Source organism: Triturus cristatus, chromosome 3_1, assembly GCF_964204655.1.
Source record: "Triturus cristatus chromosome 3_1, aTriCri1.1, whole genome shotgun sequence".
Taxonomy (NCBI): Eukaryota; Metazoa; Chordata; class Amphibia; order Caudata; family Salamandridae; genus Triturus; species Triturus cristatus.
Genome location: NC_140583.1, coordinates 738206373 through 738231827, shown reverse-complemented (window position 1 = coordinate 738231827; position 25455 = coordinate 738206373). Strand labels below are relative to the sequence as shown.

Below are 25455 nucleotides of genomic sequence, written 5' to 3'. Positions count from 1 at the left end.
GGATCAAGCACTTTGCTCAAGTATACAAGGGCGAGGGAAATTCCGATACGATGGATATCCAAGTTCAGGGGGCTCATGGCTTAAATTATCTTTTAAACTACAAAGAACTAGCATTTACCTTAGAGGAAGTGGAGCAGGCCCTACATGCAAGTCAAGGTGGCAAGGCGCCTGGACCGGACGGGGTCCCTGTAGACATGTTCAAATCAAACATTCATTTATGGGGGCCCCTACTGGTACAGGTGCTTAACGCCAGTTGTAGCACTGATTTTTAACCCACTTGGGTAGAGTCTATTATCGTGCCCATTTTTAAGAAGGGGGACAGACAAGACCCAGGATGCTATAGGCCAATTTCCCTGCTGGACGCCATAATGAAGGTAGTGGGTAGAATTGTATTGGAACGCTTTCAGGATTGAGCTGATGAGAACTCTGTCCTGTTCGATCTACAATATGGCTTCCGGACTGGCGTGGGGACTGTAGAGCAGGGCCTAAATCTGTCACTCTTGGTGGGGAAGTACACTAGGGCTAAGAAAGGGAACCTGTTCTTAGAATTTGTGGACCTCACAGCCGCATTAACTTTGTGATCCACATTAAACTATGGTTATTATTAGAAGATATGGGGGTTGATGTAAATATTATTTATTTTCTTAAACATTTATATAGTGATGCCAAGGCACCCGTGCGCTGCCACTGAAGACCCATGAACCCCTTACTTTTACACACTACCTAAAATTCATAAAGGAGTTACCCCTCCACCGGGCCGCCCGATTTTTTCCGGCATTGACTCTGTCTTAGAACCATTGAGCAAGTTCTGCGATTTCTATCTACGCCCTCTGGTGAGCAAAACTCCATCTTATCTCAGGGACACCACTGAAGTTCTCAATCTCATAGAACTCTTCCCTGATCCTGACAAAATTGACTTCCTATTGACCATGGATGTAGAAGCCCTTTATACAAACATTCCTCAGGACGCCACACTAGAGGTATTAGAGAACACTCTCCACAACATCGAACCTTGGCCTTTTCTGACACCTATCTCATTCATCTGCGACTGTGCCTCCGTAGCTCTTGAAGAGAATTTCTTTGCCTTCAAATCACAGCTCTTCCACCAAATACAAGGTACGAGCATGGGAAGCACCTTCGCTCCTAGTCTGGCCTGCCTATACATGGCCCATTTTGAAGAACAATACATCCTTGGAGAAACCAACCCATTTAGTCAACACATTTTACTTTGGCGTCGTTATATTGACGACATTGTCCTGTTTTGGAAAGGGGATGAAGAACAATGTATCTCGTTTTGCAATTGGGTTAATACTCTGAACCCGTATCTAAAATTCCCGAGTACAAGATCTCGATATGAGATCCCTTTCCTGGACCTTCTCATCTCTTTGGATAATGGCTATTTACACACCACCAATTACAAAAAACCCACAGATAGGAACAGTCTCTTGACCTACGATAGCCACCATCCCAGGGCACTCAGGAACAATTTTCCAGTGGGCCAATTCCTACGTCTCCGTAGGAACTGTGACACTGTTAAGGAGTTCGAGAAACAGTCTAATCTCCTCAGGCAGAACCTTGAAAAACGACACTACCCGAGCAACATCATTCGCCAAGCACAAAAGAGAGCTAGAAACAACCCTAGAACGGCTCTCCTCGAGACAAAGGAAAAATCTGAACTAGACACCATTACATGTGTCACCACATTCACGCCCAGTTCTAACAGAATACAGAATGTCATCAGGAAACACTGGGCCATATTAAACTCGGGCACTTTTGAACCAGGCCCGCCGCCACTCTTTGCATTCAAACGCACGCAGAATCTTACAGACCACCTCGTACATACAAGACCTAAACCACAACTAACACGTCAACCTACATTATGGTCCTTACCACCAGTAGTAGGCCATTACCCTTGTGGCTCTTGCTCAACCTGTGCAGAAAACACGATTTCAAAAGAAATCGACTTGGGCTTGACAACACCTTGGCGCCAAACCAGGCACACGAATTGTAATACCACCAACTGTGTCTATACAATACTCTGCCCTTGCAATAAAAGATATGTGGGCATGACCACCAGAGCAGTCAAGATACGCATTGGTGAACATAAAAGCACAATAAGACGAGGCAGAACAAACACCAAACTACTTACACACTTTGCAGAACGAGGACACACTGCGAATAGTTTGAAATGGACCATCATCGTTTCCAATCCCAATTGGACCAAACGCTCTCTGTTTAAGCAAGAACAGCGATGGGTTCATAGATTGAGATGCGACACCATGGGCCTCAACGATGAAATCCCATGGGTCAAATTAACTTGATATTTAACCAGACCACACAGACTCTGGTCGGGTCACAACTCTGCAGAGAGAACTTTGGTTTTCTCATGACCTTTTTTGGCTTTCTCATGACCTTTCTCTCATGGTTCGCAATATGTTTACCAGCCTACATCTAGAGAGCCAATCCACTTCCAATATCCACACGTGCTGCCAACAACTGCATTGTATCACGAATGTACTTTTTTAATATCAATAATCACCACGCCCTTGACACATAATTACTGTCTGTCCGACATTTGCCATTTATTATCCGCCCTGTACGTATTTACACATGGCTTTCTAATATACACTATCTGTAGGTATTTTGTCCCCCGATGCGAGACAACCCTTCCAATATGGCCGCCGTTTTCCCATCATTTTCACACGAGACGCCAAGCAGTGACTACACGCACACGTGAACACATACGTCACCGCGTTACATTCAGACGCTGAGACCTGCCCCCATCACCAGGCTAGCGTCAACAAGGAAGTGTATTTAAAAGACCTTACTCTCCACCCCTCCTTATCAATCCCAGCGCACTACGGAGGAGGGGTAGGTTTCCACACCCTGGGCAGACGAGCACTTGTGAGTATATTTTTTTCTATGGAAGCGGCAATCTCTTTCCAACTTACGAACACCGTCAGAGGATTGGCGTCCATCTGCAACGGTGCACTGATATTACATCTCCTTTCCATAGTTTCTCGACTTGCCACCACTGAGGCGCCGACGGAGCCCATTCCCTGAACTAGAAGGGTAGGCACGTTACCTTTAGATCAAGTATGACCACCATTTCCTACATAGCTGGTAGTAGCACGCATTAGTTCCATTGGAACTGACACACCGCCAATTTTTGCCTCGTATACTTCACACGATATACGTACCTATTGACAGATATCTTGCTATCTCTGACCATCAGTCTCCACCATTGAAACCGAATCACCCACATGGTCTGTATTAGATTAAATTTCACATGCTGCTGGCCCTTTGCGGGGTTGTTTTTATAAGGCACACGATCACTGTTAACTGCCTATAGAACATGTACCCCAACACAGCGGTCAACTGCACAAGGATAATTACGCCCCGGCACCAGGTCGTTTTACCTGCATGTTAATATTGTGTGCATGCCTGTTTGATTGAACACATAACTGTGTTTACTTGCGATATGAACACAACATGCGAGTATTTTTGACCATCATTGAAAAAGTGAATTACAGTATATGTTTTGTCTCTTTTCTGTCCATACGTGTGTCTTTTTATTTCACCAGGTTGGGTATAGGTTCCTAAAAGAAGGAGTTCCTATCAGCGTGTGGACGCTTGATCCCTTTATTATTAAGGTACTACAGGTTCACAGTTCTATTCTTCCCTGGAACCTGGTCTCTAGAATATTTCCTCTCACCTTATTTCCGGTCCTGACGAAGCGCTAACGGATCCCTTATGGACCAGCATTAATGCGCGAAACATGTTGACCCCATTTTTGTAGGACTTCCACTCACCTACACTACACCCATCCTGAGAGTAGCAGTAAGTTACACACCTGCCCTCAACCATTTTTTCCGAAGAGGAGCTCCAGGATTATTTTTAACCTTTGCTACACGGAGCCGTGAATAAAAACTTTGGTTCTGGGCTCCGTATAGCATTTTTAACTCACTAACTCACCTCCCTTTTTAGAGGCCCACACACCCCCATGCACAACTGCGGCGTCTCCATGAAAGATCTCCGATAAAGAGCCCTCTCGCGGGGCCCGTGAGGGACTGCAGCGCCACCCCCACGAGGAGCAACGCCCGATGATGAAGCATGACACTCGAAAGGGTGTGTGAGGGCACTATATTCTAAAGGAGAAATTCCCCCACACTCACTTTTACCCGACCGCGTAACAAGCACACATACCAACTCCTTGGCACTTTTCTCATTCTCTTAGGAACAGTTACCCTCTTAGTATATATACCCGTGTGCTGCGGTCTGAAAGGTAAGCGCTCAGCTGTTTTTTCGATTGGGAGAGGAGTTAGGCAGGGTTGTGTCCTGGCCCCGTTCCTTGTATATAAATGGACTGGGTGAGGCTCTCCTTAAAGACAACCAAGACTTCCCCCTAGTAGCCGGCGCCCTATCACAGCTCTCTTGTATGCAGACGACGCAGTGTTGATGTCTCGCACACAAGTAGGCCTACAGCGGGTTTTGGACAGTTTTTCCCTTTTCATGAAAGACCTAGGTTTAAGGGTAAACTCTTCCAAAACTTTTATCATGCACTGTGGTAATGGAATAAAGAAACAAAAGGATATGTATGTGGCTGGACAAAAGATTAGGGTTACAAAGAAATTCTCATACTTGGGCATTTTTTTCGCCCACAACGATACTTGGGTACAAGAAGTTGCAGCAAAGAAACTGGCACTCCAACGCACTACATCTGCCCTTACCGTTTTCGCAAGAAAGCTAGGCAAAAAAAACCCAGAGGAGCTCATCGAAATTTACACGGCTAAGTGCATTTCAGCGGCAGTTTACGGGAGTGGGTTCTGGGGGTTTGCTGATCTGCTTCCAATTCAGAGAATAGAGGACTCCTTCCTAAGATACATTCTATCTGTCCCGAGTGGTATCTCAGCATGCATTTGTCACGCAGAGTTAGGACTCCCCTTTATCTCTGATTTAATTAAGCTTGAGCCTGTGCTATTATGGCACAGGCTCTGGACTAAAGAAGAGGCCAAACTGAACAGATATTTTGAATCTGGAAGGTGTTATGAGGATACCATGGCTAAGATATGTTTATAATTTTTTTAAAGATCTTGGCCATTTAGAGTATTTTACCAGTCCTACTACCATTAGGGCAACAACAAGGAAGGAATTAAGAAAAGCAGGTATCCTGCTGTGTTTACACCATCAGAATGTCATCTGAGATTTTAAAACCCACAGTCCTGCGTAATCAGTTGGTCTTAACTACTTTTAATATTCAACCCTATTTAATTGTTGTACCTGGTGCCTATGATAGATTTTTATTAACTCGTTTCAGGCTGGGGGTCTTCCATAAATTAGTTACTTTTCCTATAATGAATGATTGGTCTCAAGACCTCCAGCGATGCCCCTGTGATAATACCTCCCCACAATCCACGATTCATGTCATTCTTTTTTGTAGGTTTCATTCTGCTGCTAGGAGCTTGCTCTTAGTACCTATCTTGAAACAGTTTGGGCTACACCAATGTCATCCTGCCGTTTTGGCTTTACAATGTTTAGATAATGAGCATAGTAAAACAATTTTATTGAAAAAAGCTCTGAGCCTAAGGAAACACATGCACACTTAATTGTTTTTAATGAGATGAGGGCTTTTGTAAGTTTAATACCATTTTTAACATAATCAATGAAATTATTAATGTATCATTAACGTGAATTTCTTTCTTAATCTAAGAATTGATTGTATGTATATTGTAATTTTGTGCTTTTATGATTGTTTGTCCAATCAATTGAATAAAGCCTTCTTTGACTTGACATAACTTGACTCAGATCAAGCATCCCTGGCAAGCCATTGGGCACAGCAGCCACATATGGGTAAGGCCCCTATGCCTTTCTTGTGATGGGTAGAATTTGGCAACACAGTAAAGTTTAGAGGACAGAATGTGAAGGAGTGGGTGTGCTATACATTACCAGTTTTGGCAGGGACTGGAGTACGCCTGTCCTGGAGCATAGACCTTGCCGTTGTGTCTACATGGGCACTGGTCAGGTGGAATGCACCCTTTGTTTTGAATGTCATCAAGAAGAGTTCCTGTGGAAACAAGACTGGTTTATCAAAATGCATATAGAGAGATAGCAAGTAGCCGAAATACAATTGGCCAATATGGCTGCTTCATTAGTGTCATACACATAAATGAAACACAAAACCAAATCAGTGGCACAAGAAAGTGGGAAGTATATTTACAAAGAAATGGTGAGGTGCTGCAAGCAATTTAGCTGCGCCACGCTGCATCATTTAAAAAATGCTGTGATGTGCCATATTTACAAGAATACGCCACCCCCCTTTGTTTTCCCTTGTGCTGACGCAAAAAGAAAGCTGCCTAGCGCCAACACAGGCACCCTTGCACCATTGTGCAAGGGATTCTGTGTTGCAGGGATGATTGTTTATATGCAGGAAGGGACACCTTCCTGCACATAAACAACAATTAAAGGTGATTTGCTCCTCCTATGTATTAGAAAGAGCAAAAACAAGGAGAAATAAAGATATTTCTCCTCGCTGCACCAATCTAACGCATGCTTTTCTGTTGCATTAGTTTATATGGGGGCCTCAAAATCTTTTAAATGCTTAGGGCCTCTAACGGTCTTAATCCGGTCCTGATGGGAAGGGTAGTGATGGCGAATACCCTTAAGTAGATCCTACAGAGCATCTCATTTGTTGGTGACCACATTTTAATCAAGAACATGACTACCAGTGGGTGATCTGCTGAATCCGTTCAGATATCCAAGGCACAAGAGTAATGACTTTGATGGTTTTCATAAGGCATGCTAGACTTTTCTTGGCACTAATTCAGGTACCCTTAGGTAAGTAATACTGTAGTCTTGACAGTGGCACTCCCATGATTATTTTGTGTGTATTCGGTTTTCCAAGTGTAGATTCCACCGGTATTAATGTAGACTATTTTTTGCCTACTGAACTCACTGCTGTCTACCACAACGTCTTTTGACATATGTGGTTTTGTTCCACTCAAAAAGCGTTCTGATGGGTTTCAACTTCAACTTTAGGGAACAGGGGGCTTAAAACAATATTGATGCTGTTTAAGTTGATTATTAGACTTCCTTCATTTAAATCTTTCTTACATACATTTCATTAGAAATTTTATTTTTATTTCATTTTACATATTGATTTCCCATTGCATTGGGAATTGTGGAAGCACATATGGAAAATGAATATGCAAAAATGTTGTTTGGAGTTGAATATAGCAATATATGTTAAAAAAAAGTTGTGCCAAACACCGGGTGAGGGCAATAGGCAGTCTGGGATAGATAACCACAGCTGAACATTTACCTTTAGGTAGCCCCCTTCTTTTATTTCAACCCTGGGAAGGTTATTGGGGACCTATACTGTTGTGGTATTACCAGATGCCTATCTCTCCATTGTTCTGCTGACATACCCTCCAGCAGCCTAAGCCAACTTTCTGAGGCAAATCACCTATGTATTAAACATATGTTGAAGGACCAATGTAAAACAATGGCGCAGCATGTGATGATGTTACACTAGAGTACAGAAACCTTTATATGTATCTGGGTTTTACCTATAATACAACAATACAGGGACCGATTACGATGTTGGTCGGAGGTTGCGATCCGACCAACATCTTTACATGAAGTCTGACTGCTGCATTATGATGCGGCGGTCGGAGGCAGAGGACGGAGGGACCAACCGCTGCCTATCTGACGGGCTTAAGAAGCCCTTCGGGGCAGCTGGCGGAAAGTAATCCCCTACAATGGGGCCGTGCCTGCTCAGGCACCGCCGTAGGGATTACGATGCACGTTTCAGGCAGCTTTTCAATGGTGGGCCGACTGCCATTGAAAGGCTGTCGAAAATGGACTTGAGGGCCCCTAGCAGGGCCCCGTCCCTCCGCGCCCTCTGCTAAGAGTGGCTCTAGTGGTGCCCCCACAAACATCAATACCCCTAGTGACAAACACCACTTGGTGCCTGACTCACGGTGCATGGATGTTTCCTTTTCTGCCAGTTGCACAAACCACATTAGGAAAATGTATGTTTATGACCACATCATGGACGGTCGCATCCAAATTTATCAGATGGAACTGCTGACTACTAGTCGGTCAGTTTCCATCCCGACATACGTCCAACCAGCATCATAATTAGGACCATACTAATTTCAATGTCCTGTCTATTCAACCCTGCCATGTTTGGCACTTGATTTTAATGCTGCTCACTTTCTTAAATACTAAAATGACATTGGTACCCTGCAAAAGCAATCTATGCATCAGGAGTATCTTCTCGTCTAATGGCATATCATTTATTAATTCAGCAACTTTTACATCAGGATTCATTACATTGTGGCAAGTACATCAGGAATACCTTTATTTATTTACGATAATAACACTATTTAACTTACTATCCCCAAAACACTTGCCACATCTGAACCCTAGAACCCTTACTAGACCAAAAACTACCCATCCCTGAACTCTAAAACCCTTTGGTGCCCCTTAGCTCTACCTATACCTAAATGCTAAAACCCTTTACTTCCTATAAACACTGCCCATCCCAGAACCCTAAAAACCTCTTACTACCCCTAAAGTCCACCCAGCCCTAAAGCCTAAATGCTCTTTACTACCCATAAAAACTACCCATCCAGATCCCAAAGCTCCCCTACACTACCCCTAAAAACCTAAGCTGATACCCACAAAAATAAAAAAGTTACGTTTTTTATTAAATTACTAAGCATTAAATGAATGTTAACTTACAAATTAAGACACTAATTCTTAACAATAAATATGTATGTATGAATGTATGTATGTATATCAGCCAAACTTCTACACAAGAAGATAGTCCACAGTACAGGCTTCTACTACTGGAGCTGTGACGCGGTTCAGCACAACCAGAGCCTTTGTCAAACAATGATCAAAGATTTACAGGTGCACATAGAGAAGGACCCTTACAGTTAGGATAGCAAAAAGACTTGCACATCCACCGCTACCAACACTGTTTTTTAAAGAGTTCTTATGTCCCTCATAATCATAATAAATAAGTGAACTTGTAATGTTACAGACATATTGGATAAGTTGCAAGTACCCTTATAACATAAATGCAATATACAATAAAAAAGGACGCAAGTCACATGTAAAAGAAGTTTAGTTCATGACTTGATGTGCTTTAACCAAAAATGTATCTGAAAATTCATATATTATAATGAATTCCCAAAATATAAATTTCACGAACATAAATCACTTGACTTTATTGTGGTATAATGCTCCTCATGCCTCCATGCTGCTATCCCAAATAAGCTGAAAATTCAATTTAAATTAAATCCTCCAATCCCTTCTGACATGGCCAACCTGCATATAGTTCAAGCAGGCCATTTCCCACCACTTACTTGACTCCTTCCTTGATAACTATTTCATTTTCATTTTTTTCTGATTAAACCTCATATTTGGATCTCATTAGCCTGTGCCACCCATTTAGGAGCCCTACCGGGTGGCCATGTCCGAAGGAGGTGGAAGAGTTTTCTCGAATGATTTTACAAAAGCCCAAATCCAAGGGTATTAGAGGCGTGGTCAAGCCTCCTGGCAGACACTAGTAAAAAGTGTAATTGGTGAAGAATACAGAAATGGATTTGGAGCAGATGTGCAAGGAAACTGAAGTGCTCAGAGAAGAAATAAAAGCAAATTATTCAAAAGAGAAATCTTTGAAAGATTTGGAGGATAATTTAAGGAAATCTGAGGAAGAAATAAAATTGAAAAAGAGTAACTTTAACGGAGTTAAATGAGACTATGCTCAATGGTGCATTTTTATTACTGCAAAGAAATTCAATTCTATTCTGAATGATTTCAGACTCACAACAATACAGCAGAGACAGGAACTAAAGATGAGAAGCCAGCTTGGAAGTGAACATGGAACCTGGCACGCAGGATAGTAACACCTCAAATACTGCATCCACTGAAACAACTTTTTTTGACAACGTTCGCATCTTCGACCAGAACAGACTACTGCCTGGGAGAGTGACTGCTCATGGAAGGCTAATAAAAAGAGGAGGAATATGAGGAAAAGGAAGAGGAGGAAGGGGGTAAGAAAAGCTCTAAATAAGGACAACACGCCACATGAGAAAAATATGACGCTGTGGAAAGACTCCAAATGAAGGACCAGAGGGTGAGAAAAACAGTACTATTATAAACCTGTTGTAGCATGTGTTTACGTCATGTGCTTTCTGCACTGGAATGAAGCCTTTCTGTCCTGACCAACCCAGATTATGCCTCATTTAGAGTACAGTTATTCATTTAATTCAGAAATTAAAATTATTGCAAATGTACTGTTCAGCCAATGTTGAAAAGGCCAAGAAAGGTATGCCTATAGACTCCATACTACTAGCAATAAATGAAATTGAAGGCCTTAAAACCCTTCACGCACTAGAGATAGAAGGGAAGGTAGAGGACCTCACGGAACGACAATCGCTTTTAAATACGGGATTGGAAAACAGTAGACAATGTACGAGGGGTTTTAATCCCCTTTTCAAGCACAATCCCGTAATGCAACAAGACAATATTGATACTTTTCATGATCTAATGGTGCACCCTATGTTAACATCACAAAGAAAGAGAGGCAAGCCATTACACTACACCGGGATGATGCTAGCATGATTAAACCCTTGTGTAAGAGTGATAATGTGGTGTTACGGGGAAACAAGAATATATGGAGTAAATGTAAATATTTATATAGCGCCGAATCACCCCTAGGGGTATCTCAGCACTGTACTCATCCCGCTGTAGGAACCCTTCCTGGCTATCCGTGTGAAGTGTCCACTCCTGGGCACCCCCATGGTGAAGCCAGGCATCCCAGCGCTGTTGGGGCCGTTGTGGAGATTAAGCAAGCTATTGCCCAGAGTTGCAGCGTGGGACCCATGATTAGAATAGGCACTGAGGCAAGAATATCAAGTCCAAGGAATTTATAGCCCGAGACCCTGCCGCGGCGGGAATCAAACCCTGGTCCCGGACCAGTGCTCTGCATTGAGGTCTGCCGCTCTAACCATTGAGCCACACTTCTCCACAGTAGGCATACCAACAGTTATAGGCCCTAATTATGAGTCTGGCAGCCCGAGGACCACCAGAATCTCGGGGGCACGGCGGTGGTGGTCCGGCCACAGCCGCACCTGCGGTCCAACCACCCCTATTATGAGTTGGGCAGTTGAACCACTCTGTGACCGCTGCCGCCAGGGAGCTGCCGTTCCATGGAGGTGTTGTGGCGATCAGGAGGCTGCAATTTGCTTGGCGGGACTGTTACGGTCCTGCCAAGCATATTATGAGTTTCTTTTCCACCAGAGTCTACATGGAGGTTCTTACTCCATGTAAACCCTAGAGGAGAGGAAACAAGGGGTGGCTCTACAGGGGCCCCTGTGCCCCCTACCCATGTGGATACACACAGGGGGGCATAGCACGTGCCCACCTGTGTGCATGCACAACAGTTCCTGCACGGCATGGTCTTTCGAATCTATGCCGTGCTGGAACCTTATGAGGCGCACTCAGTGCAGTGCCTTTTGCAAAGGCACCACCGCCTTTGAAAGAGGCATCGCCATGGGACCAACACGCCGTCCGCCCCCCAGGCCACTTTAAAGTTGGAATCTGGTGGGTGGTTGACGGCGACCTTCAGTGGAGCGGAGGGGGCTGCAGTTTGCAATGCTTCGCCACCACCCTGCAAAAAGTCGTATTCAGGCCCTAAATGTTTTGAGAAGATAAACACCTCACAATACCGCAACATCCTTTATGCTTACCATGATCAACTGCGGGAATGTCAGGATACAGGTTTGCATATCCATGATGAATACCAACTCCTTATGATTGATAAACCAATGTACCTGTAGTCTACCTTTTTCCTAAAGTGCATAATATCTTTGAAAAGCCACCAGGAAGGCCAATAGTGGCATCAATTGGCAATCTATTGGAAAATATGTCTACATATTTGAATCACTTCATACTTCCCTTTGTCCTCAGTCCACCTTCTCACTGTCATGATACTACAGACTTTATTGGTAAAATCATAGGCATGCACTGGGTACAGAGTTACTCGTTGATTACATTGAACATGTATTGAAAATGAATAAGGTGTAGCTACCTGCCAGAACCTTTTCAAGACTAGACCTCCTGCATTTTATGATCATAAAATTACGCTTTTGAAAATGATCATGTTTTGAGTTAAACATAACATTTTCCTTTTTGGGAATCAGTATTACAGGCAAGTCTTTGGGGCAGTTATGGCCACCTGTTTTCCTCCAGCTATGCAAACTTGTTGATGGGCTGGTGGGAGGAGCAGGTAGTCATGACCTTCTATAATGAGCATTATACCAGGCACATTATATCGTGAAACAGGTACATAAATTATCTATTTGTCACAAGGGATGTCTCATTGGAATTGACTAAGGAGTTTGCTAAAATCCTGTGGACTAATTATCTCAACTTGAGCTTAGCTCACACCAACCGTGACCGTCCAAGAGATTTCTTGGACATAAGGGAGAGAGTGGAGAGGGACACATTGGAAATATCACTGTTTCAGAAAGAGATGGCCAGTAACAGTGTGCCACATGCCAACGCCGTAATAGTCTGAAATCAAATATCCCCTTTGGAGAACTACGTAGGATAAAATAAAACTAAATAGTACCCAAATTACTTATGAAAGTGAGGGGACTGTGATGCTTAATCATTTCAACCAAAGAGGCTACCCCTTTAAGATTCATAGGGCAGGCAGCGAGAAAAGCGAGGGGTAAAACAGATGCTCCTCTGTAAGATGGATATGTAATGCTACTAACAATGTATGGAAATATACTAATGTATAAGGTGAAGAACGTACTATATTTAAAAGCCTCACATGTACATCTGATTACTCTGTTTCTGTCTTGGTTTGCCCATGTTCCATGAGAGATGTTGGAAATACAACTTTCCCAGTCAAGAATAGGGTGCTTGAACATGTCGAGTCTATACAACATTGTGAGCATATCTACCCTGTGGCACAACACTTTAGAGACAAGCATCAATCTAATAGAGACCTGTTATCATTTTTTGGTATGAATAGGGTCCCCCCAGGAAGGAGGAGAGTCAAAAAGAAGAAGAGACGACAAACTGTAAAAGTTGGAGTGCAAACCAATGTACAGGCAAGTGCAAATGCATTATTGCGCTGAGAAGTTAGCACCCAGGTGACCTGAACATGGAAGAGGAACTAGCCACGTTCATTGGATAAGTGCTTGGACTTATGTTTTGATTCTACTTCTGATGTTCTAGGTTATTTGCTGTATCCCTATGAGGGGTTGTAATACTGACTTGTATAATGTATTTGTTTTTTTTAAACTACATAGTTCTGTTTAGAGTTTTTGAGTAGTAGATATCTCTTCGCTGGCTGTTTTTGTTTACCCTTTGTTTTTAATGCGCGGCTTTGTTGGGGTCCCCCCACCGGGGGACCAAAATATATATATTTTGCAAGAGTCCATCAGACTCCCGCTGGATAGCAGCTTTTTTTAAACAATAATAAAAAAAAACCTTTTGGTATTTTATTTTTTATTGAAATAGACCTGTGGGTTGGGCCAGAGCCCTACAGATCTTCTCATTTTCATTTTTGGGGAGGAGGCCTGTGTAGGGCCTTCCTCCCGAGCCACTCGTTGCCCCAGTGAGTCCATCAGTCAAGTTCATTTAAAAATAAAAGGGAGAGACCATAAGATTCCCCACCTACTGCCACCATTGGTCCCGGTCCCCCTACTCATCCCTATGTCATTCCCAGGTATCCTATCCCCCAAGTTGCAATACACTACACTACACCACCCCAGGTAGCCTTCCCCTGGGACACTCTGGTTCCCTGCCCGGGAGAGTGCGGGCACATCCTCCAAGCACACAGGAGGTCCTTACGGCTGGGAGCAAAGACAAAGGGGTCTATTAGTATGTCGGGTGGATCGCCACCGCCCGCATGGCAGTGGCGATCTGCCCGACAATATCCCCCACCCGCCTCCCATTTCACCCCCGCCATATTATGATGGCGGGGGGAAGACCGTCCGCCGCGTTTCCGCCCGGTCGAAAAGGGTTGCATATGGTGGCGGTGTCTGAAGTGATTCAATTGAAGTGATACGAGAACCAAGATTCATGTAATTAGAAAAGAGCTGTCTTCATAGGATAGTGAACCCCAAGCAAGGTATGTGAGAGGAGCATGCAGATATTCTTCTGAATGTGAGAAGAGGGGGACATGCTCTTGTGTTCAGGGGGTGTTCATGGGTTGGTGAGTGCAGCCTCCTTGGAGGGGGAGCTCTTGGAAGTAAATTATTGGGGTAGGTACTGGTGTGGCAAGAAGGTCTGTGGTATGCTGGGGTCAGAGGGTCTGTGGGTGAGGTGAAAGGTCACTCATTGAGAGACAGAGAGACAGAGGAAGGGCAAGAGGTCCATGGAAAGTAGAGTGGCATGTTCTGGGAGTGGGGAAAAACCTGATGGAGCACAGATAACAGACAGTCCAGCTCCTGTTTTGTAACTTCTAATGACATCTAACATGCTGTAGTCTTAAGGCATAATGTTGTTGTGGATATTTGTATGTGGGGTGGGGGGGGCGGTTAAGTGTAAACATGTTCCTGTATAATGCATCTCATTGGTGTGCCCTGATCGCATCTGTATCTTAATAGGAGGGGGCAAGAAGCCACCATGGCCTTCGTATGGCCCCCATGAGAATGCTGACGTAAGGAGGGGCACAGTGGCGGGAATGGTGACAAAAGAGCCGGTAACGTGTCTCTGAAGGGTCGAGTCTCGCACACATAAATCAAGGTAAGACTACCTTCTGCCCCGTTTGTTGCATATTCTTATATTTGTAGTTTGAAGTCTTAGTGTGGTGACAGAATATTGGGCGAAAAACACAAAGATATCTTCACAAAGGGAATACGTACAGGGAAAATGGAAAGCATTATGATAAATGAAGGTGATATTTGACCCCCGCTGGGCACTACTAATAGAATTATTGCAGTACAGCTGCTTGAGAGCGACACCTACAGTACGACTCACAAATTACAGCACCAGGATGATTACAGGTGGCCGGTCAACGAGGCAGAGAGGGGCCCAAACAGCGCTATCCCAGGCAGCGCTAACCTAGGCAGCGCTATCCTGGTAAAAGACTCTGAGGCAGCACTGTAATGGTTAAAATATAACAGCAAGAGTAAACAAAATCAGAATGTCATGAGACCACTGCACACTTTCATCTCCATAAACTGTTGTGTTAGTGTTGGCACTCAATGGCCACATATAGTATTTCTGAAAAACATGGACGCTGGCACTGCTCACAGCTTCTGAAGAAATATATTCTATGAATAATTTTTACCTTTGTATCTCTGAGCTGTCTGCACTTTGATTTGTCAGAAATGCACAGTTATCAGCAACACAGTTTAAATTAAAAATCACCAGACTTCACTGTGCAGTAGTGGGAATAATGGTCTTTTATGCACAGTATGACCACCTGATGGTGGAGACCCCCCAGAGCCAGGAGAATGATGGAATGAATCAGTACTGGGAATGCCATAGGCTTTACTGAACCTCTACAGTGATGCCTTGTCTGCTACTCATTGAAGGGACACCTTGAGGGAAGCGGGAGAGAGACAGACAATCCATGGGTAGAGCCATTGGTCTGAGAGTACGGGTTGAGCTCACATAGAAAACAAGTATCACGGAAGTGGAGAGAATGTGGTGCAGTGGCCAGAGCTGCTGCCTAGAGATTCTCTGCGGCGCAACATTCTGTAATTCTGGGCACATCACTTAATCTCTCAAGAGTGAGAACTTGGGCTATAGAAATCTTCTAATTTAATTTAAAGTATCGTGCGCTCCAAAAAAGCAGAAAGAGGCAAAACTTTGTGAAAATATAGTTTCACAACTGTTAACAGTACTTTGGCGACGGGAAACAGATAGGAGAAGCAGACAAGGAATAAGCATTGGTAAATGCAAAAAAAAGGGATTGTATGAAAGCACATCTGTCCGCTTTTTCAGAGTCTATAGCAGCGCCTCGATCCTCAGATGTCAATGTCTTCTCCATCGAGGAGCCCGAGGGCTTCGTGAGCAAGTACCTGAGCGATCGATCCTTTTACCCCTGTCTGAAGATCATGGCCATTGGAGGGGGTGGCCCAGGAATCAAGGTTTGCTTACAGGAGCACTTGAATCGGGTTTAGCGAGAATTGGTGCTCCGTCCGAATTGAGAGGTTTGGCCCTGGTGTTGGTTATAAGAATGAAACCACCTCATGGAAAAAGACTATTGCAGGGGGCCAGGAGGTTAGCAATCCACGGGAGGCTGCTCCCCACCTCTCCCCCAGACTCCCAACCAGGCCTCGTGCTCCAGCGGTCCACATATTGGTGCTTATTGTAGGATTCAATACTCTCCTTAGTCCATAGATTCTGTAATGTTCCTGGAAATTACTGTTGCCGGGTCCTGCTAAAGGCGCTTCTCTTCGAGGCAACCAGGATAGACCCCCACCCAGCAAGGCAAGTGCTGAAAGCTCAGTGAGGGCCTTCCAGCCCATCTATGGCCAAGTGGCTTGGGTGCATTGACGGAGGTTGTGCACTTCCACATCAGTGCCATCTGGCTTGTCACTTTCTCATGGGCCAAAAGGAACCTGCCGGACTTGCAGCCAAGTCCTACTCCTGGAGGTTGGGCACCACAGCTCCCCACAGCTCTACTCCCAACTCAGAGATCAGGTCAGTCGCACTATTATCCCTTCGGGGTGTCCCTTGGCGTATGAGACCACCATCCAAGTTGTGGCACAATAGAGGAGGAATCACATGCTGTCCCTGCGCAGATCCTCAGACCCATTGGTTCTTGGCCAGCCTTTGCAGACTCAGGGCCATCACCGATGTTCTCGATCAGGAGGAAGGCGGGGGAGGAAAAAATGGAGCTGCTTCCTCTACCATATAACGGGCATAGTGAGCTTCAATTCTGGGCTCAAAGGGAAAGCAGGCTGGCCATAGATCCATGTGGGCCCTGTGGCGGGGATGGAGAGACTGCAGAGCAAGTACTATCCGTCCACCATCTTAACCACCCCCTCTACATTTTAAAAGAAAGGCCCCAGGGGATGAGGTCCCTGGGGCTCCTGCTCGCTCCAGGAGGGGGACCTGGCTCTCCCCTCGCCATATTTAAAAAAGAATGCACTCGAGTGGCTCGGTAAGGGGGGGCTATGTGCCTCCTGCCCCTCAATACAGAAACATTTTCTCTGTGGTATGGCCAGAAAAATGATATTTGGATGTCCAGGGACACACATAGTAAATTATTTTTCTAAAAAGTGAATAATAAGTTTGTGGCAGGAGCTGCTAGTTTATTATTCAGTACTTGTTTAAAGGAGCACCACATAATTCCCTTCAAGAGATATATGTTATATATATTGTTTTACTTGGTGGTGCCATTAGGGGTCTATCACAGGTATTCAAATAGTTGACAAGGTCATTTATGTATAAGGTGATTGTGCTGGAAATGGGGGTGCAAGCAGACAGGGGGGCACATGTTGTGCCACCCTGAATGCATCCCTATGGAGGGGGGTCCATGAGGGTTCTGTAGGGCCTTCTTTTTTTCCCCACAGCCAGCCTTTTTGTGGCGGGCTCACTGCCATCAAAAGGCTGGTGATGGAGAAACTTGTAATATGCTTGGTGGGACTGCGCCAGTCCTTCAGAGCATATTGCATTGCCCCTTTGCCGTGCACCGCCAGAGAACAGCGGTTCCCTGGCTCAGCTGGTGGCCTACCACAGGAACGACTCACAGAGAGTCGTAATCCAGAGGTTGGACCACTGTCACCGCGAGTCTGGGGGTCCAGAGACCATCAGACTTGTAATCAGGCCATAAGGCTGCCCTCCTCAAGGTCTGCAGCTTTCCAATATAGTAGTTGCAGCCTAAACACTTGATCGATGGTTGAGCTACGATGTCAAAACCCAGCTTAGACGGCGTTTAGAATCTCAATGGTCCCGATCTACTCCTATAACCTATCTAACATGACCTTACAAAACATATTTTGTGTTATATCTATTAGACTGATTGGTTTGTAGTTTTTAGGGAGCAGGGGGAAAGTTTTTGTATATGGGGAGAATTTCAGCTCCTGCCCAAAGGTGTGTGATGGGCATCCCTTCCTGGATGGCATTAAATATTAATAATAGGTAGGGGCCTCAAACCTTGTGTTCTATCGAGAATAGGTCTCCAGGTATTTTATCAATGCCTGGTGCTTTCTAGGGAGTTATCGTTCTTACAGCCATGATTACTTCATCTATTGTGACAGGTATATACTCAGTATTGATACTTACAGACTCTGTGCCTGTTATGTCATTACCATTATTTGCATCCGGAGGAGCGGGGCACCTGGCATCTCACCAAATAAGGTTGTGAAATGCACTTTTCGTTCATCAGCCACTATATTATTATCTATCACTGCAATGCCCTCAGAGTTCCCTGTTAAATCTAAGTTCCAAAAGGCAGTGTGATCATTGAGCTTGGTAGCACTGAGCATGGCTTCCCACCTCCCCCAGTCCCACTCTCTTTTGGCAGAAAAAACAGTTTTTTATAGGATGCTCTCATAGTCTGTATTAGGATTGTGTCTTGGGACGTTATTGCCTTAATCACTGCAGATTTAGCTAATCTGCACTGTTTATTGAACCATGAAGGCTGGCTCTTTCTAACCCCCAGAGTTTAGGCTTCCACTTGAACAAATTCATTGAGATCTCCAGAGAGTGACATATGGATCTCACCTATCCTCTGTAGTGTATCTATATCACCTAGTGGGGGTACTAAATTGCACAGGTCATCTAGACTACTCGGGACCACATGGTAGATTACCTTTATTGAGTATAGGCTGCACATTATTGCACTCCATCTGATTCTACACCTATTGGCTGCCAATTTCTGCCTACCATCAAAGCGTTTGTTCCATATGGCAGTGTTCCCACGTACTGGGAGATCTAAATGTAATACTAGGACATTGTGATCACTGTCATGCTTTGGGATGATAGTCATGTCTGTGACATGCTGCCAAAGTATAACATCCACCAAGATGTAATCTGTTAAGCTTGAACTACCTGTCCGATTAAAAGTGTGCGCCCCTTTCCTATCTGATGGTGTTCCCTCATTACAGGGAGCATACAGACTTAATTAGTATGAGAGCATTAATTAGTAAAGTCAATGGGGACCATTTCTTAATGGAAGGTATAGACTAGACCAGGACTAGCCACCGCCTGTCATCAATTTGTGGGGAATCATCAGTGCATGCTTCTGGAGGCTAAAATTGACAATTAAAATCAACCCCACTTTTTTGCAAGCGCCCTCTCGCAATGTTGCAATGTGTGTAGCTAGGACTTTCATGCTTGGGGATTCCTGCCCAATACCTACGTGTCTTGAGTAAATGTTATTCAGGTAGATATTTAATTTAGAGGGAAATCAAAGATGTATACAAAGGATGTCATCAGGGATGATCTCAATCAGTTGTGATGAACAGCCCAGATGTGCACCTATCCAGGTTGTTATCCCACGATGGTCTGCCCCTTTCCCCACTGACTGCTTCCTTTATAAAGGCAAAATAACCTGCATGTTGAGGAGCCTTTCTCTGCCAGGTTTCTTGGAATCAACAAACATCAACCTGGCCAATAAAACATCCCCATTCAGTACAATCAAGTTTGGTATTAAGTCCAGCAACATACCAAGACAGAACTTGTGTCACATTATTAGCATGTGCAAAGCTTGGTATCACCCTTATTCCAATTTGATCTTGGGGCCCAACCATTGATGTATATTCCAGGCTGAAGTCCCTGGCTTGGAATACCCCTGTACTTAAGTTAGGACACTTTGTGACTGATTCAACCACCTTGATTGGGTGTAGAGGTTCAACTAAATAGCCCAATCTAATAGCTTTGTCTATCGTTTGGAATACAGTGGACAGATCAGTGTCTATGCTAACTATATTAGACAGACCCCCTATAGGTCTATTAGCGGCCTAAAGAAGTTGTTCTGCTTGGGCCATATTTCTGCATGAATATGGCATTGAGGAGGAAATTCTCCCACTTCTCGAACCACAGGGCCAAACTTCATGAGCATTTTCGAAATCCCCCTCACAGATTTTATTGCTCTGTGCAACCATATTAGGGGGTCAATCTACTCCCTCCAGTGCATCAAATCTTTAAGTAACAGGAATGGTAAATAACCTGTTATGGCGCACTTGACAATTTGGAAGCCCCACTGTAAAGGAGGGACACTGTGGTGAAGGGACCAAATAGTCCCAGAATACATGTGGGAGGGTTTATAGAAGTATCCCAGAGGTAAGAGGGAGATGGCTGAATCGCGATCCTGCCTTTTCACCTCATCTGCTATGAGTTTGCATGATAGATTGGGGTCTTTAATATTATTGATGATATAATCACCTGGGCGGTCAATGCGACCCTCTCAAATCCATCTAACTGTGCAAGTTAGAAGTATATTACAAGCCAATGAAAGTGGATAGTTGTTATTCCTCATGAGCCAATGCAGGCATTTGTTAGTTCGTTCCTCCTGTTTTTCCCTCTGACTTTTGCCGAGTTCTGGGATGCCTGACTAGAAAGCCACATATGGACAGGATACAGGTGGTAGGTTAATAATCAGTAGCCTATGACTTTGATTGTGGTCCACCGTGTGATGACTCTCAACATTTTTGTTAATTTTCCTGGAATTTTATTTTTTGAGCCTCCAGACTGAAAGGCGGGTGGGGTTTGAGTTCTTTGAGTCATTTGTTTTGCAGGAAGAAGAAATGGAAGCAACTGGTACAGGCCTTGTGAGGGCAGAGCATAAAGCTTTGGTCTCAGGGGATGTGATGGAACAACTTGAATCACCATTGCCAATTGCCATTGCTTCTTGTGATAGAAGTCAGAGTTTTAAGATTTACTTGCATGTCTGTTCCACTAATGCTAGGTGTACAAGCAGTAGTGTAAGTTCTGGCAAAAAAACAGCCCCTTTTACTAATGGAGCTCCAGTTGGACATGGAGGGGTGACAGATGAGGGGCCGTCCACATCCTCCGCTATGATCTGGTTGTTTGACATGCACTTCCACTTTCCTTTAGCGATCGGTTGAGGTTCCAGACTTCTGTCCTGTAGGGTAGAAGATCCCTTTGATGCGTCTGGTTGAAGAGCAGTGGCTCCATTTGGTTCATTATTTGTACAAATCCTATTCTCAGGGACAGCGGTGATGACTAAAGAATCAGTCAGCCAGACTGTAGTCGACAAACAAGCACCAGAGTCCAGGGAGAAGCACCTCTCTACCAACTCTATTTCCGTTGCCACAGCTCCTACAGCCCTGTGGAGCACTCTATCAATTGATGTATTTTATGTGGGTGGAGAGATAAATTTGGACCCTCCAGGGCATTCCCATTACCACACCAACGTAGATCCTAATTAGAGCTACAGCAACTAATGGTCAGGTCTCCCAAACTTACAAGACAGCCAGTGTCTTAGATTGAATGTGAATTGGGCCCAATAATGAAGCTCCAGTTACGAATAATCATTAACTGTGGCTGTTAGGTCAAGAGGTTGCTGATTAAGGAGACATTAAGTATAGGCAGGAGTAGCAACAATAGTCACCGATCCTGCTTTCCTACAGCAGAAGTTCCAGGAGTAGTCCAGCCCAGCCTTATCCCACAATGCACGGGCAAAGACATGGTCCTGCCCTTGATCCTGGCATGGTCTGGAAGCGCGGCATATGTGTGTCCCGTGCAGAGTGAAAGCTGGTAGCGCTTCGAGTGCTTGGTGGACTGGGAGTTGAACTCTCCACCAGTGATGCAGCAATGATGGTGTTAAACCAGGGGCTCAGATACCACCACAAAACCCCAGCACGTCCCATGCAGCAGAGAAGCCGGTAGCTCTTTGAGCACTCATTGGAGGACAGCTCAGCTCCCTTGCTGGCTCTCGGTGATCACTCCTCCAAGTGTGTGGTGGACTGGGAGTTGAAGTCTCCCCCAGTGACGTGGCAGTGATGGCAGTGGACCAGGGAATCAGACACCCCCACTAACCTCGGCATATCCATTTGTATATATTGATATGCTCACCCCTTCATGATGGGAATAGGCTCACTTTTTATATTTTGGTGTTGCAAAAGGCTGTGTTCGGCCAGGTGTTGGCTTTATGTATGGTAATAACAAATTAATTAACCGTAAAACAAAACTAGAAATTCACTGAAAACTGTAACTTGTGCCTTAAGTTAACTATAACCTGCACCCTTACCATGTACAGCTAATTACCCCACATATTACATCACTTATGATAAGGTCTATAACGCCATTAATAACATCACTGCAACATTTGTAATATCATCAGTGATAACAAGACTGTGCATGAAGAGGTCGTGAGTTATAATGAACTTGGGGCAAGATTTATAGTAACTAGAGATAACTATAACTTCTCAATTTCAGTGTATTTATACATATTTTCACAAAAAAACCTAAGGTTACAGGGACGTTATAGTAATGTTCAAATGTTATACACACAAAACCATAGAAATTCAGAAGTTATAGTTAGCGTTATCTCAAGTAAGCATAACTTGTGCCCTAAGGTAACTCTTACTCACGCTCTACCATGCAGTTTTCTCATTATTAATGTTACAGCAAATGTTGCAGTGATATTATCATTGATGTCATAAAAGATGTCATGATTGATGTAATATATGGTGTAATTAGCAGTGGATTGTGAGGGTGCCAGCTATAGCTACCTTAGGACACGAGTTGTAGTTACTTGAGATAGCTGCTGAATTTCTATTGCTTTTTGTGTGTAAAATCTGAACCTAACTATAACGCCCCTGTAACCTTTTTGTTTTTTAGTGAATTTCTAATGTTTTTTAATGTTATTTCTTAACTGTAACTTTGCTGTAACCTTTGTTTTTCATTGGATTTCTAGTAAGTAAAGTAATATTTACCTACCATACGTTAATTCAACAGCTGCTGCACACAGCCTTCAGTGCAGAAGGGGAAGGGGGTTGGCCACAGGCTCTGGCATATAGCTATGGCTTTGCCCTGCGTCCTCCCCCGCATGCAGCCAGCTCCACACTGCTCACTGCCTTCAGCCATGCACAGCTGGGGGTGGTGGCCAGCCCCCAAAGGTAGCAAACCTGGGAGGGGTGAACAGAGTCCCCCTCTCCAGGCCTATTCCAGCCCCAGTGGCCCCATCCCCCAGCACATTTTGTGGGGGGGCATGTGCCAATTATTGCCCAGGGACCACATTCTCCGAGACCCACCTTTATATTTATGGTACAGGGAGTCACCACAGGGCCAGGCCATATTCTGAAGGGTGAGGGGGCATAAAGCCCCTCTCCCTGGGCTGATTTTAGCCCTGGGAATCCTATCCCATGGGGCCCAGCACCTTTTATAATGGGGAGGGGGCAGGCACCCCACTCCCCGGGCTGATTTCGAGACAAGGGACCCCACACCCCAGGGCTCAGCAAATAACTAATTTGGGATGGGAGTGGTGCAGCCCCTCTTCTGTATTGCTACATGCACTCCTATGTATTGGGATTATGTGATGGCCTTTGACTACCATTCTTTTAATTGACTCTATGTGTTTTATTTCACTCCATTTTGAATGTACAATATCATATTTTTTGCACTTGCAATTTGACCTGTGATTTCATTTCATGTCTCGTTGTAGTTTCAGAGTAGGAGTATTTCCAAATAGCCTCACCGGCAACAGAACGTGTAGGATGTGCTTTTGAAAGCATGAGAGAGAGAAATGTGTGGAATATGCTGCTCTGTCCCAGAGTGTAGTGCTGTAGGCAGTGGTACACAAATGTGCATAATGTTGTGTATTGAGAAATTAAGTTTTAACTATGGACTTTAAAATACTCTAACTCTATATTGAATTCTGACTCTGCCTAGCTTGAGTTCTGCACACACAAGCAGACCCCCAGGTTACTCACGTTTATTTAAGTTATTCAAGTTCCAGATTGTTTTCCTCTTTGAGGTATTTTTTGTCTCGGGCATCACTTAGATAATGGGCTGGAACAGGTAGTGTTGGGGCGCAAAGAGAATTTGTGAGAAATCCTTTGCCTTGGAATGCTTGCAGGAGCCTGGCCAGCACCAGTATGTTCCTTGACATATTTGGTGTCTTTTCCAACCTTTTCATGCATTGATAATATTATAAAAATTGGGGTTGTTTGGCTCGAAAACCAGGTTTTCCTGAGAGATTGGTTCATCTACTCAGTGCTGCATTTCCCGGAATGAGGAGTCTCTTGACCCCAGGATTGTAATTTGGGATTCCCCAGTCTTGTGTGGGCTAAAATGAAGATATTTCAGCCAGTGAGGTATTTTCTCTGATCATTGGTATTGAGATATGTGTTTTTATCTGTGTGCACATTGATTTATTCTTGTTCATTGGCATTATCTGATGTATTCTGTGAATATATTTAAATATGCTTCCATGCTGTGTATACATGCTCTTTATATTTGAGTCTTTCATTTGACAGTGTTTATTTCTTGTATTTGATTACTTGCATTGGACAGCCCTTGTTTCTTCCATTATTATTATCGTTGTTATTATCTGCTTAGGTTTTGCTCCCTTCCATTTCACTTGTGAATGTTCATTATTATCTGACTTGTAAGTGTTTATTATTTTCATTTGTTTTCACATTTATTTATGTATATTTACATTTGCATGTTGTTTTCATTTGACATCTGGGAAAGCCTTTCTGTTAGAGAGTTTGGCACTAATAAAACACCATGCTTTATTCTGAAAATTCTCTCTTGATGTGCCTCATTTGGTGAATGTGGAGCCCCCAGGTGCTTTCTTGCTTTACCATGTGCCTCTGCTGGGGAGTACTGGTGCCCACCCAGGGCACCCACCATATCCTGGCTGGGAGGTGGCGGGGGCGCCCCAAGGCCCCTGTAGTCCCAGCTGGACCCCGAATCTGTGGGCATGTGACATTGCTCCAGCCCACAGGGAGCAGATAAAAATGCTGCTCTCTGAGGGCAGGATCAATATTCAGATCTGTTTCCGTGCCTGTATCACTGTGGGCAGGGAAGCAGTTCTGCTCCCAGTTGCCTCCCAGCTGGGGGGAGCATTTTTAAAGCTCCTTCCAGTTAGGTGTGGACTTCATGTTTGCTCTCGCTTGGCGGGATCTTTGAAATTGCTCCAGCGAAGCAAGAGCAAACACAGGTTTCCCTCTCTGCACCACTTCTAGGTCCCCCGTCGACATAGCAGGAGCTGGCTCTGTGGGATGGGGTGCCCAGAGCCAATAAGGGCTCCTGAAGGGGATCCTCATGGCCTCTACCCTTTCTAATTGTGCCAGACCCCGGTGGAGAGGACCCTAGGGCCTAATGTGCCAGAGGAGGGGGGTGGAATGCCCCTCCCCTTTTCTAACAATGCCAAAATCAGCCCGGGGAGGGGGGCTACATGTGCATCTTTCTATCTCTCCCTATATTAATATAAAGAATTCCTCACCCGGGACCTGGCCCACCTGGGGGAGCTAAAAATACAAGCACAGGAGA

The 25455-nt window shown here is 44.4% G+C and overlaps 1 protein-coding gene across 1 annotated transcript in view; it reads right to left on the bottom strand.

Annotated features, from left to right (window-relative positions):
- LOC146860897 (uncharacterized) overlaps positions 1 to 25455 on the bottom strand; it is a 1545865-nt gene that overhangs the window by 1171414 nt on the left and 348996 nt on the right. Inside the window, exon 8 of the mRNA XM_085646178.1 lies at positions 5947 to 6064. Within this exon, the coding sequence (XP_085502304.1) occupies positions 5947 to 6064 (118 nt within the window). The remainder of the gene's footprint in view (positions 1 to 5946; positions 6065 to 25455) is intronic.